General features: G+C 34.5%; 1 protein-coding gene and 2 long non-coding RNA genes across 4 annotated transcripts; all 3 read left to right on the forward strand.

Moving 5' to 3' along the window:
* Positions 1-568: 568 nt before the first annotated feature.
* LOC110102159 lies at positions 569-3,970 on the forward strand. Of its 2 annotated transcripts, XR_003700894.1 has the most exons (3): positions 569-1,079; positions 1,119-1,399; positions 3,559-3,970. It is a non-coding gene; the product is annotated as an uncharacterized LOC110102159 (long non-coding RNA). The 2 variants fall into 2 exon arrangements; XR_003700893.1 differs by having other exon boundaries at positions 569-1,399.
* A 4,103-nt stretch (positions 3,971-8,073) lies between these two features.
* On the forward strand, positions 8,074-8,817 carry LOC114579692. Its single transcript, XR_003700775.1, has 3 exons — positions 8,074-8,237; positions 8,331-8,459; positions 8,732-8,817. It is a non-coding gene; the product is annotated as an uncharacterized LOC114579692 (long non-coding RNA).
* An 812-nt stretch (positions 8,818-9,629) lies between these two features.
* On the forward strand, positions 9,630-11,317 carry LOC110102160 (disease resistance protein RGA2-like). Its single transcript, XM_028695023.1, has one exon. The coding sequence runs from the start codon at positions 9,630-9,632 to the stop codon at positions 11,229-11,231; it is 1,602 nt and encodes a 533-aa protein (XP_028550856.1). The 3' UTR covers positions 11,232-11,317.
* Positions 11,318-13,369: the final 2,052 nt, after the last annotated feature.

The following is a 13,369-nucleotide window of genomic DNA, read 5'->3' on the forward strand; positions in this document are numbered from 1 at the left end:
CATGTTTGAATCGTTTAATGCTTATCGAGCATTAAACAAAGAAGTTTTAATGAGCTATGTTCATGAACATATTTAACAAACAAACATTAAATTTGTTTGGTTCGCTTGGTTTGCTTGCAGCCCTAATTTAGATCAATTAAGTAAAACTTATACATACATCATATATGCAAGACTCCAACACAAACCTCTTGGCCTTTAATTTACGTAAATTATATTAATTAAGTTAATCAATAATAACTTAGGAGTTATTTGGTATGCAGAAATGGGAGGGTAACATTCAAAGTTTATAAGTTAATCTATTAGACTTTTTAGTTTATTATTTATTTTATTCATAATATATTATATTTAATTTACATTGCATTTTTTTTGTTCATTCAACCAAACAGCCATCTTGTCGTCCTTGCTGTTCGGCTTCGATGCTTCGCAGGTGTAGAGGTTGCCCGCGTCGCTTCTTCGGCTACTTCATGGCTGTTCGACTTCGCTCGATGACTTTCCGTTCCTTTCGGATCGGAAGTTATGACATTTTGATCGGAAGCAACAACAGGAGCTCGCTGGCTGTGAAGGTAACTTTCTTCTTTTGGCGCGCTTCTTCGCCCAAATCCCATAAATCCGCCGAACCGAGGGATTTAGTAAATCTCAAATTTATGCCGTAAATCCCTAAATCCAGGATTTATAGAATCCCGGGATTTAACGCGCGCTGTAAAACCATTTGGCTGGATTTAGCGTAAATCCGACTTAAATTCAGGAATAAATCCGATACGAAGCAGCCCCTAAATGTTTTTGCTAATTCATCTGGGCTTCATACAAACCAGGTAAAAGGTTATATTTTGTTTTTTTTTAATCACTTATTCCTTCCCTGCTATTTGTATTCTGTTAAACATCCTCACCCCTCTAAAAAATTCACCTATCTTGGCCTCCCGATTTCTTCTTACAGGTTGATTTCCTCTGACTTTCAGACTCTTACTCAAAAAATGTCTGGATTATTAGATGGTTTGGAAGCTCGTCTTTTGTCTTTTGCTGGAAGATTTCAGTTCTTAAGTTTTACTATCTATAACACTGTTGCTTATTGGTTAAGAGGGGTTATTATATCTAAAGCTGGGATTAAATTCATAAACAAGGTATGTTCCAGATTTTTTTCATGGTGATTCTTCGGGGGAAAAATTACATATCCTCTTTTGGAATGATACTTGTAAAACCAGATGGTTTGCGGGTCTGGGTGTACCGACAATTCCTGCTTTGTGTCATGGCTTTGGCTGCTCTTTAATATGGTGTATAATTAATGGGAAGAATCTCTTGTATTATGGACTGAAGCTCAAGTACAAATCCCCTTGGAAGCATCCTCATGATAGAGCTTCCATATATTGGAAGCTTCTTTTCTCAGTGGCCTTGAAGATTAAAGGTTTGATTTCCTTCTCAATTGTGTAAAATAGCAAATTGTCTGGAAAATTCCTCTTCATTTTCTTCTGACTATCAAAAACGCTATCTCCAATATTAGCATCTCTGAACATGGCTCCTCTACTATCTACTGGTTGGGATCTTCTAATCCTACTTTTAAAAACTTCTACTTGAATTTTTTTGATGAGTCTCAGAAGGTTGCTTGTTGCATGTTGTTTGCTGGCAATATTCTTCTTGTTGATAAAACTAGAGAGGGAGTTGAAGGTAAACTTGAGTTATGGAGGTCAACCTTAGTGTTTAAAGGTTTTTGTAAGAGGTCTAAAACCGAATATATGTAGTGTAATTTTAGTAGTCATAGATCTATTGAGGGGGTTGCAACTTTGAGAAATCAAGTCATTTTATAAGAGTACATATTTTAGATATATTGGGTATGTTGTTCAAAGTGATGGTGAAATAGATGGGGGATATTTTTAGTAGAATTCTTGTTGGATGGTTGAAGTGGAGGAATGAATCTAGCTTATTGTGTAATAGAAAAGTACCTCCTCAAACTTAAAAAAAAAAAATCTATAAGATGGTGGTAAGACCTGCAATGCTTTATGACGTATAATGTGGTCATTAAAAGAGAATCATAATATTAAGTTATGTGTTGCAAAGATGAAAATGCTCAGGTGGATGAGTAACATTACTTTTAGAGATATGATACCAAACGAGCATGTACGTGAAAATGTTGGATTAGATTTTTGTAGCATATAAGATTAGAGAGAGTTGCTTTAAGTGGTTTGGTCACATAAAATGGTGTTCTTCCAATAACTCGATTAGGAGAATAGATCTGTTAGATTTAACTTATGTTAATAAAGGTAGGTGTATACCTAAAAAGACTTGGTTAGAAAAATATTATAAATGACCTTTTTTATTAAATTTAAATGAGAGTTTGACTCTTAATAGGACACAATGGAGAAAAAAGGATTCATGTTGCTGATCCCATATAGTGGGATCTATGATGCACCGACACTTCTCCTCAAAGAAGCGTGTAGTGTCCAACATGACACGTGTCTAACACTCCTTCAACACATGTCGGACACGCCGAAAATGTGTCCGATTAAAAAATATTAAATACAAATTGGGCGCGCATGTCAAACACTTTTATCTAATACATTTTATGATCTTTTTTAAATATAGTTTCTTGTATTTAAAATATTTACTTATTTAAAATATAAAAATTAAATTTCTTATTTCTTATCCACAACACAAAATTATTTAGTCGCACTTAATACCCCATTCATCAAATATTCTCATTTTCATTTCTCTTTGGTAGTACATGTATTTTCATCTCCTCTCTCGATGACTGATAAACAACATCTTTGCCCAACTCTCGGCATTCTAATATTAATCATTTTAAGCACAAATTCTAGTTAAATGACTTATTATTTCTAAATTATTTTTAAAATTATATTTATTTATTTTTATACACTATTTTTAAAATATAAAAACTATAATACCGTGTCGAACCTGTTTATGTGTCCTATATTTTCAATAATTAATGTGTCTCGTGTCCGTATCGTGTTGTATATGTGTCACCATGTCCATGTCTGTGCATCATAGAGTGGGATAAATACTTGATGTAGTTGTTGTTGGTCTCATAAGGTTGTCTAGCATGATTTTATTTGGCATAAGAGGTATGCCATTCGTTATTCATGATTTCTTTGGATGGCCATTGTCATTCCTCCTGCTCCTTATATTATTCCTACCCCGGAAACACACTCTCACTTGTTCTTTGGATGTGTTTTTTTTGTTCCATATTATATCTTCTTTTCTGCCTTTGGGTGGAGGGAATTTTATTGAGACCAAACTTGCTGTTCTATATAGTTTATTTGGAAAGAAAACAATATTAGAAGGGTTGCTTCTGATTTTAATTGCTGGACCTCTTTGAAATTGGGCATCAAACAAGCTGTTTTGAAGAAGATTTCATGCTGGAAACATTTCAATGACATCAATCAATTCATCTCTTAACTGTGGATAGTTGTTGGCCTGCTGCTTTTTGTGGTTTATATTGGCTTGCCTATTTCGACTTTTTTGGGAGTATGGCTGGTGTTTCAGGATTTATGAGCAAGGACTACGATGAATGTTGATTTTAACCATTATTTTGTTTTTGCTCCTTGGAAGGTCTTTCTTTTGGCAACCAGTGGCATTTCCTCCCCTTGGAAGGTCCCCTCGGCAACCAGGGGAACCGGCATCCACATGATGATATCCAATTTTTGGGTTAATTTTGTTTCGGTCATTCTGAGTCCTTCTAGCTTTGTTGTTATTTGTTCCCCTTATCTCTAATGTCTTCTATTTCTTTCCTTTCACTTTTTGGTTGTTTTTTAGTTTTAGGATCACTTTTATGTGCTCTTTTGGATTTTGAGCTCATAATTTTTTGGTAGATCAGGTTACTGGTTTCATTTGTATTTTCTTTTTCTTTGAACCTTTGCTCTTTGTAATTTTTCTTTGTACTTAAATGGATATGGGCTAAGCCCTCCCCCTAATTTCCCACCAAAAAATAATCAAACTACTTTGTACGGCAACATTTCTCTGCTATGCATAGTGGGTCATGGTGGTATTTTCTTGCATTATTTGCCTTGTGATGTTAATGTGAAGTAATATTGGGGGTTTATCTTGTGTTTAAATTAATTTGCCGGAAGGGGTTTAAATGGTTTAGTTTTCGGCTTACTTTTCTTGTTTGGGTTTGTGACTCAAATATAATTCTCTTATTGTTGTTGTGAATCTTTTAGATTTAAGTAATAGTTTTTATTTCATCTACTTCTCATATTTGTGGGTTTTTTGTTTCATAACACTTAACACACAAATTGAATTGGAACATGATATTCACAAATAATTTTGAACATGAGATCAGCTCTAATGGACAAATTTTCAAAGAAGTCAAACACAAATAAACAATGGGATCGCTCTAGTTAGGATTATTTACAACCCTAAAGCCCATTTAATTCATTTTATAATTGATTTATGCTTAGTACTTGATATATCATCAAAAAATTATCTTGATCGGGCATGAATCTCGAGGCAAAATTATGCTGGAAACTTCAAAAATTAAATTTGGGATAACCTAAACTCCGATTTCAGCAAACTTACAGTCAAAATGAGCGTTTCATAAATACGAACCCAACGACACCAAATTTGACTTAATCCGAGCCCAAATCAATTCAAATCAAGGACTCGAAGCGTTGTTGAAAAGTTTGTACCACTAAAAATTTTGAGTTATCAAACGGTTTCCGAACTTGATGAACTTATAGTTGAATCGAGCGGTTTGACAACACAAATCCAACGAGCCCAAGATCGCTGAATTCCGAAGTCATTAAGACCTTCAAATGCTTGATAAACGGTCCATGATCGAATGATTCAATATTGGTCATTCATCCGAATCACTCCATATTTGCCCTTGATCTCTCATATATTTACGGGCCAAGTCACTCTATAAAATTTTTGAATAGACCCCTCATTTCTCTTGAGAGGGAATCTTAGCAGGAGGAAGAAGAGAAGAAGGAGAAGAAAAGAGAAGAAACTCATCGACTATCGTTGTCAGAATTTTGCCAGAGCGTCGCCAGAATTCTACCCGAACGCCGCCGGACTTCTGCCCGAAGGCCGCAATTCTGCCAGATTTTGGAACGACGCTGGAATTCTGCCCGAACGCAGTCGGAATTTTGCCTAATTTCCGAACGACACCAGAATTTTGCTCGATTTCCAAGTTACGTCGAAACTTTGCCCGACATTGTAGTTGGATTTCAATCCGGAAGTGTAGCATTGTAATATTATGGTCCTAAATTTTAGTGGCGAGTCAGCCTCTTGTACCTCAAACAAAACACTAGTGGAATTATTTCAACTGGGTGTGACCCCGTGTTTTTTTCCCTTTTTAGGTTTTCCACATAAAAATCCTAGTGTTTATTTCTCTCCTATTTGTGTGCTGGATATATGTACAACGCTGAGACGAAAATTTTCTAACTCTATCGCCGCATATATTTTAGCTAGTATGGCCTGTAAATAGGTGAGAGATCAAAGGTAAATGGGAAGTGGTTGGATGGACAACCGATGTTGAACCCCTTGATCATGGACCGTTTGATGGACATTTGAACGTCTTAATGATGTCGGAATTCGGTGATCTTGGGCTTGTTGGATTCGTCTCGTCGATCCGCTTGATTCGACTATAAGCACGTCATGTTTGGAAACTGTTTGGTAACCCAAATTGTGGTTCAATCCCTCCAATAGAGCTTCGGACCCCTGATTTGGACCCAAATTTGGCTCGGATTGAGTCAAATTTGGTGGCGTTGGATTTGTATTTACGAGATGCTCAATTTGACTGTAAGTTTGCTGAAATCGGAGTTCAGGTGATCTCGGATTTAAATTTTGAAGTTTCTGGCTTGATTTTTGCCTCGAGATTCATGCCCAATCAAAATAATTTTTTATGATATATTAGGAATAATAATTGAAATGAGTAAATGTCTTAAGTGAAGTTTTTGTTTCAGCTTCGTCTATTGCTTACGTGAGGTTTTTGCTTCAGTCTAGTAAATGTCTTAGAGTTTTTATTTTCTGATTGTTATTTACTTATGGTCGCATTTTAATAAGATTTGTTGTTCTTCTAATGATTTGGTTTTAAATAGCTATTGGTTAAACTACATAAGCTAATCAGCTAATGCTCGTTGGTAAATAACTTCTAGTTCTTGGAATATTTAACTTTTTAATTTGGCTGAAATTTTCTTACATTCTCTTATTTAAATTAATTTTGTTTCTAAGTTTTTAAATTTCTAGATAAAAAATTGCAGGTATTAAATCGACTTATGGATACGTCATCAAAAATCGCCTTGATCAATCACAAATCTCAAGGAATGTCTAATTTGGAAATTTTCAAAATTATATTTAGGATCATCCTAATTTTTATTTAAGCAAGCTTATAGTCAAACTGAACTTCATCAATTTATTAGAAGATAGGAAAGCTTGTTAGCAAAAGCAAAAAAAATATTTAATAAAACTTTATTATTATTATTTTCTTGTACTTGCTTGATGCTACATAAATTATCATGATCTTGTGAAAAAACAAGAATATTATGTAGCAGAGAACTATGTTTTTCTGCATGTGACGTTCTTTAGACTTTATGCAACTTTCACATGATTACTTCTTGAATGGGGGGATGATAGATCCTTTAGATTGCTTGAATAGGGGGGATGGCAGATCCTTTATTTGCAACCGGATTGCTTGAATGGGGGGATGAAAGATCCTTTAGATTGCTTGAATGGGACCCTACAAGCTAACATTATTCCTGTTTGTTTTCTTTAAATGGCAACCGGCTTGCCTTGAGAGCACAAGCTTTTGCAAGGTTGGGAGGAATACAAAGTGAGAGTTGAGAAATAGACAAGGAAAGTGAAGTTTCTATCATCTTTAAGGTTAGTTCTGAAGAATTTTAAAATGTGTTGATTTTTTTAATATGCTGTTTAAAATTTTTTGTTATTAATATTATTGCAATTTTAATATTAAATTAAATGTTATTATGTTATACCAAATTTAATAATATTTAAAAGCATATTAATTAGTAAAGTATATTACATATATATTAATTTATATTTAAGTTAATTAAAATTACATCATTTAAATTTATATTAATTAATTAATTAAATTTAAGTTAAATTTTTATATAAGTATATTAATTTGAAGTTATAAATAAATTTTAAGTTAAATTTTGATAATATTTAAATGTATATTAATTAATAAAATAATTTTTAAGTTATTTTTATATTTAGGTTATTAAATACATAAATAAATTTTAATTTATGTTTACTAGTATCTTGATTAATACTTAGGGCTATAAATGAATTAAATCAAGATAATAACTATAATATTTAAAGTAGGGGTGATACCGAGTCAAGCTAGCTCGGACTCGACTCGGTAACAGTTTCGACGAGTCGAGCTTATCGAGCTCGAACAAAGTTTCAAGCTTGAAGGCTTATCGAGCTCGAGCTTGAATAGGCGTCAGATTCGACTCGTCAGCTCGACAAGGAGCTCAACTGGGAACGTGAGGGCGGACACAACCTCGATAGCCAACGCAACGACGGATCCAACCTCAATTGGGAACCCGACGGAGAACGACGACGGACCCGACCTCGATTGGGAATGCGACGATGACGAACTTGACCTCGATCGGGAATGCGACGACGGACGACATTTCTAAGCTCGACGAGTTGCTCGACAGCGGAATGAGTCGAGCTCGAGCTCGATATCTGGTAGTTGAGCTCGACTCAACTCTTTTACACATCTAATTCAAAGTCATTCATTTATTTTTATAGCAAATTACTTGAATTGTGAATCTTTAATTTTTTTTTAAATATTAAAAAAAATTATTTACAAGTTTTCTTCTTGAGTTCAAGAGAAAATTTGACTAATTATATATTTGATATTAATAATTTAAATATATTAAAAATAAATCAATCTCAGAATTTAACTCATTTTAAAATGTTTAAATTTTTTTAAATATATTAAATTATATTATATACAAATATAAATTAGTATCAAATTATTCATCATCATCACATAAAAAAACATTAATTTTTCTTAGTTTATATATTATAAGAAATGGTCATTTAAGTCATTTGCCCCCCTCATACTCTTATCTTGCCCCCTTTTTGCCCTAATTGCTTGTAATAAAGCATTCACGCTCACAGCCGCTCTTCTTCGTGTGTCGTAGCCCGCAGGAAGTTCTTCTCCCGGTCTCTGTGCGGTGCCCGGACGTTAGCCTTCCCAAGGTCGTCCACAGTCGCAGTTTCCGTCGCCGGCGTCGTGTCTCTCTTCAGCTTCTCCGGTGAGTTTCAGATTTATTTTCCATTGATCTTGTCTCTTTTCCATTTTTCGCATACAAGCCCGCAGTTTCAGATTTTTTTTTTCGTTCTTTTAGGCAAGCAAAGACAGCGGCGGAACTACGTTAGCAACAGAGGGGGCATAGAACTTTATTTACTTACTCGTGCTTCGTTATTTCTTTTGGTTTTTCGAGCAGGACAGCGGTGCTTCTCAGCTAAAATTTCAGGTATATTCTACATTCCCATCACTGCTATGTTTTCTAAACGAATTCTAGCGGTAGAGTTTATTGGACAAATTTTAGTATTCCTGCTATTTTTTTCCTTGAGTAATTTTTTTTAATTATGCATGATTCTACTTTTTTTTTTGGCTTGGTAGACGTATGTGTTGAGGTTTAAACAATTTAAGCTCTGTACTGAACAATGTACTGCCTCAGTCACTATGTCGATGCTATCTAATCTTCATCTCTTCCAATCAATCTCTGTTTCTCCTATTGTTCAGTTGTTCTGCTCTCTCTACCTCGATCATGGGTGCCATAGAGGTGAAGGGATGGTTTGTTGGTCCATTCATGAGCAAGATCATCAACGATGGTTTAAAAATAAATATAATATTTATAATATTCATCATGTTAAATTTTTTTAATATCTTTTTTAAATTCAATTAAATATTTAAAATATTATTAAAAAGTTTAAAGTTAATTAAATATTAAAAATATAAAATTAAATTATTTAAATTTTAATTGATTTCCCTCTCTCCGTTTCTCTCAGCCTGCCCCCTTCCTCTCTATCCGACTTTCTATCTCTATCTTTTCTTTGTGCTTGATATGAATATTCATTTCTATGTCCTTCTCTCTAAAGCTAAAAACGAAAAAAAAAAATTAAAGGAAAGCGCAAAGCTCTTTTACGTGTATGTTCCTTTTTTAAATTTTCTTTTAATGGGATCTTTTTTTTCTAATTTAATCTTTAATAATAATTTTTTAAAAAAATTGTCCTTAAAAAATTTTTTTTGAGAGTAATAAATATTTCTGAAGGAAAATATTAATATGTTTTGTTTACTTATGAATTATGTTAAATATCTATGAATGAGGAAGCAAACAAGATGAAGAATGAAGGCTCATTTAACTGCTGGTTTGGTTAAATCCATCGCAATCCACTATGCAAATATGCGTATCTAAATATTAAACTGAATATTTCATTTGAATAAGAACAATTTAGTATCTGATGAAAAATATTCTATCTTGAAGCTTCACTTGCTTCCTTCCTTCCTTCCTTCATCCATTGCGCCGCACACTCGATCCCGATTTCCCTTATCTTAACCAGCAGGATATCGTCATCTCTTCCAATCTCCTTTTTTTTTTCTTACTGTTCAGTTGTTCTGCTCTACATTGATCGTCGTTTCCATGGCGGATATGTCTCTTGATCCAATTATGGAGAAGCTCATCAGCGCTGGCTTGCGTTACCTGAAAGATCAAGTCACATGGAAGAAACGCACGAAGGAGGACCTGGAAAAGCTGAAAGAGATTCTCCCCCAGATCCAAGCTGTCGTCCGCTTTGCTTCTAGCCAAGAGCAGATCACAGAAGGCTATCCGGATCTTAACAAATGGCTATGGCAGCTACGAGATGCCATTGATGATGCAGATGACGTGTTGGACGAGCTGGAGTACATGGAACTGGAAAAACAGGTGACCAAAAACAAGAAGCTGAGAAGGGTGCGTTCCATCATGAAATCCATGAAGAAAAGACTTGTCAAAATTATCAAACGTGCTCTGAAAATAGATCCCAACTTGAAGCGACTGGATGAGGCTGTGCAGAAACTTTATAGAGTTTCAACTAATGTTGCTTCTTTCCTTACTCTTGTAAAAGACGCAAATCAGGAGCAGCAGCTTGAGCAGTACAGAGCGCGTGAAACGGGATCCTCGCCTAAAAATGATCTCATCGGTCGAGGCAAGGAGAAGGAGCTTGTTATGAAGTGGCTGAGGAATCCATCAAATGAGCCTCGGGAAACTGATTTGTACAGAAACATTTCTCTTCTATTTATAGTGGGCCATGGTGGTATGGGGAAGACAACTCTATTGCAACATGTTTATAAAGATGAAATTACAAAAGAATTTGATCTTAAAATGTGGGTTTGTGTTTCCAACAACTTTGATGTGAAAAAAGTCATTGCAGATATGTTGGAATCTCTTAAGAATGAGAGGCCTCGTTTGGAGACACTTGTGGGACTTCAAAGGCGTGTCGAGGAGGAGGTGATGTCCAAAAAGTTCTTACTTGCGCTGGATGATATTTGGGAGGAGGATGAGGAGAACCGCGATATCAGCAAATGGGAGGATGTGCTCGCTCCTCTAGCTTCTGGGGGTTTTGGTAGTAAGATTCTGGTAACAACTCGAACGGAGTCAGTTGCACTGATGTTTGCAAAGGTAATTAAAAAGAAAAATGAAATATTTAAATTGGAGGGCCTAGAGGAAGATGAGTGTTTGAAGCTCCTCAACTCTCATGCATTTGCTGGTGTAAAGAACCCCTCTGATGATGATCATAAAAAATTAAGAGCCATTGCTGGAGAGATAGTTAAAAAGCTTTTAGGATCCCCATTGGCAGCTAAAGTCATTGGTGGTGTTCTGAATGACAACTTGAATGAAAGGCATTGGATGACAGTTCTAGAAAGCAATTTATTGGATCAGAATTCTATCCATTCCATCTTAAGACTGAGCTATATAGTTCTGTCAAATCATCTACAAAATTGTTTTGCAGTTTGTTGTATGTTCCCACAAGATCATGAGTATGATAAAGATGATTTAGTCCGAATGTGGATTGCATTGGGTTTCATTCAGCCGACTCAAGGAATGACTATGGAGGATATCGGAGGAAGGTATTTTGATGTTTTAGTCAAAAAAGCTTTATTTGATAAGGATGGAGATGACTACAAGATGCATGATTTAATACATGAGTCGGCATCTAGATTTTTTGCACAGGTATGCGGCAAACTTGTGGATGATGAAGAGTGATCTTTCAAAATTCCTGAGACTCTTCGACACTTGTCTGTTCAAACTACAAATCCAAACATCTTTAAAAAGATTGAGAAGTTTAAACATTTGCATTCTCTTTTCTTTTTCTATGAAGATTCTAATGATCAGGATCTTTGCAAAGTGCTTATTGGAATATTCAATGCATCGAGATGCCTACGCTTATTCTACTTACTGCGTCTAGAGCACTTGGAAATAATACCCGAGGAGATTGGAAATTTGATACATCTTCGATACTTAAAGATTGATGGATATGATTTGATTATACTGCCAAGATCTCTAAGTAATCTCTATCACTTGCAATACCTAATATGTGATGAGCGACATAATTGTTCAGTTTTTTTACCAAGTGACATTAATAACCTTTCTAACTTGCGTTACGTGAAATTGTTCGGTGGTTATAATTCATTGATATGTGGGATTGGAAAGCTAAAGTATCTTACAGAACTGAATAACTTTGTTGTTATAGATGAAAGTGGTTATAGAATTGGGGAGCTGGAGAATATGAATGATCTTCGCATTTTAGGAATCGACAACCTTGAAAATGTTAAGGATGCCGAGGAGGCTTGTAGTGCCAAATTATATGCCAAGAGGAGGCTCACAAATTTAAGCTTAGAGTGGAATAAGACTGATTTGAGGAACATCAATTTATATGAGAAAGTGCTCGACAACCTTCAGCCACCAAATTGTCTAAGGAATCTGAAGATATATAGATACATGGGTGCAAGGTCTGCTACATGGATGAACAACGTCAATCTTATCTCCAATCTAGAGAAAATCGAGTTGATGTTTTGCAGTGAGTGGGAAACTCTTCCACCTTTTGGGCAACTTCCCTTCCTCAAGTCACTGACACTTTGGAAAATGCCGAAAGTAAAATGGCTCCAAAGTAAATATAATGGGAATGATAAATACCGTACCTTTCCATTGCTAGAGGTTTTAGATATTACGGGATTAGAAGAATTAGAAGATTGGTTTGAGGCAACAGGAGTAGCTGCTGAAGATGGATGTTTCTTTCCTTGCTTAATTGAACTATATATTGAAGATGTTCCTATGCTTCGCGAATTACCGAACCTTCCTCCCTCTTTGAAACTTCTAGAAATTTGGGGATGTCATCCAGAGTTATATGAGCGCTATCGAGAGGATGGAGGCTCCGATCGGCACAAGATTGCTCACATTCCCGACATCCGTATTTGACCCTGATAATAGGTCCAAATACTTTAATGAAAATTTCAAAATACATAAGCTACAAACTTCTTCTTATCTTATCTGTTTGATGTATATCAAGTGTGAAGAATGCAATCTCAGCATGAACCAGCTTGATCGATGTACTCTTATGTATCATTTGGTGGTCTATTTATATATAAATCTTTTCTTCTTTTAATATTTCATTATACATGTCGTTAAATTCTAGATTTTGATTATTTACAAGTTAGAACTGAAATTTATATAGTAAAAACAATTCAACTCTTCGATTTTTTTTCTTATTGATAACTTTCTGTTATTGAGAAATTTTAAGTTTCTAATTTGACTGAAATTTTTCATATTTTATTTTATTTAAATTAATTATATTGCTAATTTTTCAATTCCTTGACAAAAAAATTGCAGCTATTAATTTGATTGTTGAAGGTTATTATAAAAAATGAATATTTATTTATAATATAAGATATTAAATTATTAGTTGTTAAATTTTGAGCTTAATTGATTATTATCACTTATAAAAATTTCCTTTTTTTATAAGTTATTTAAAACTTTTGAAATTTAATGTTCTTAAACTGAATTGAGTAAATCGAATACATTACAAATAAATCAAATAAGAGAAAATAAGATTAATAAATTAAATTAGCAATAACAAATAAGAATAAATTGAAGATCGTTGATTATTATCACAAGAACAAATAAATCAGCCAAATTCTAAGGAATACAATTTCAAAACAGCCAAACATGGGAACAATTATTACGTCTTCCGACCGGACGTAGAGGAACGTTCGGTCGGAGGCAAAATCCCGCCAAAAAATGAGTTGTACCGAGCAATATCAAACAATAACGAGAAATACTATCATTTGAAGACCCAATACCGAGATATATCGAGCTATACCGAGTTATATAAAAGTTGTACCAAG

The sequence above is a fragment of the Dendrobium catenatum genome, unplaced genomic scaffold (genome assembly GCF_001605985.2).
Source record: "Dendrobium catenatum unplaced genomic scaffold, ASM160598v2 fragScaff_scaffold_621, whole genome shotgun sequence".
Lineage (NCBI taxonomy): Eukaryota > Viridiplantae > Streptophyta > Magnoliopsida > Asparagales > Orchidaceae > Dendrobium > Dendrobium catenatum.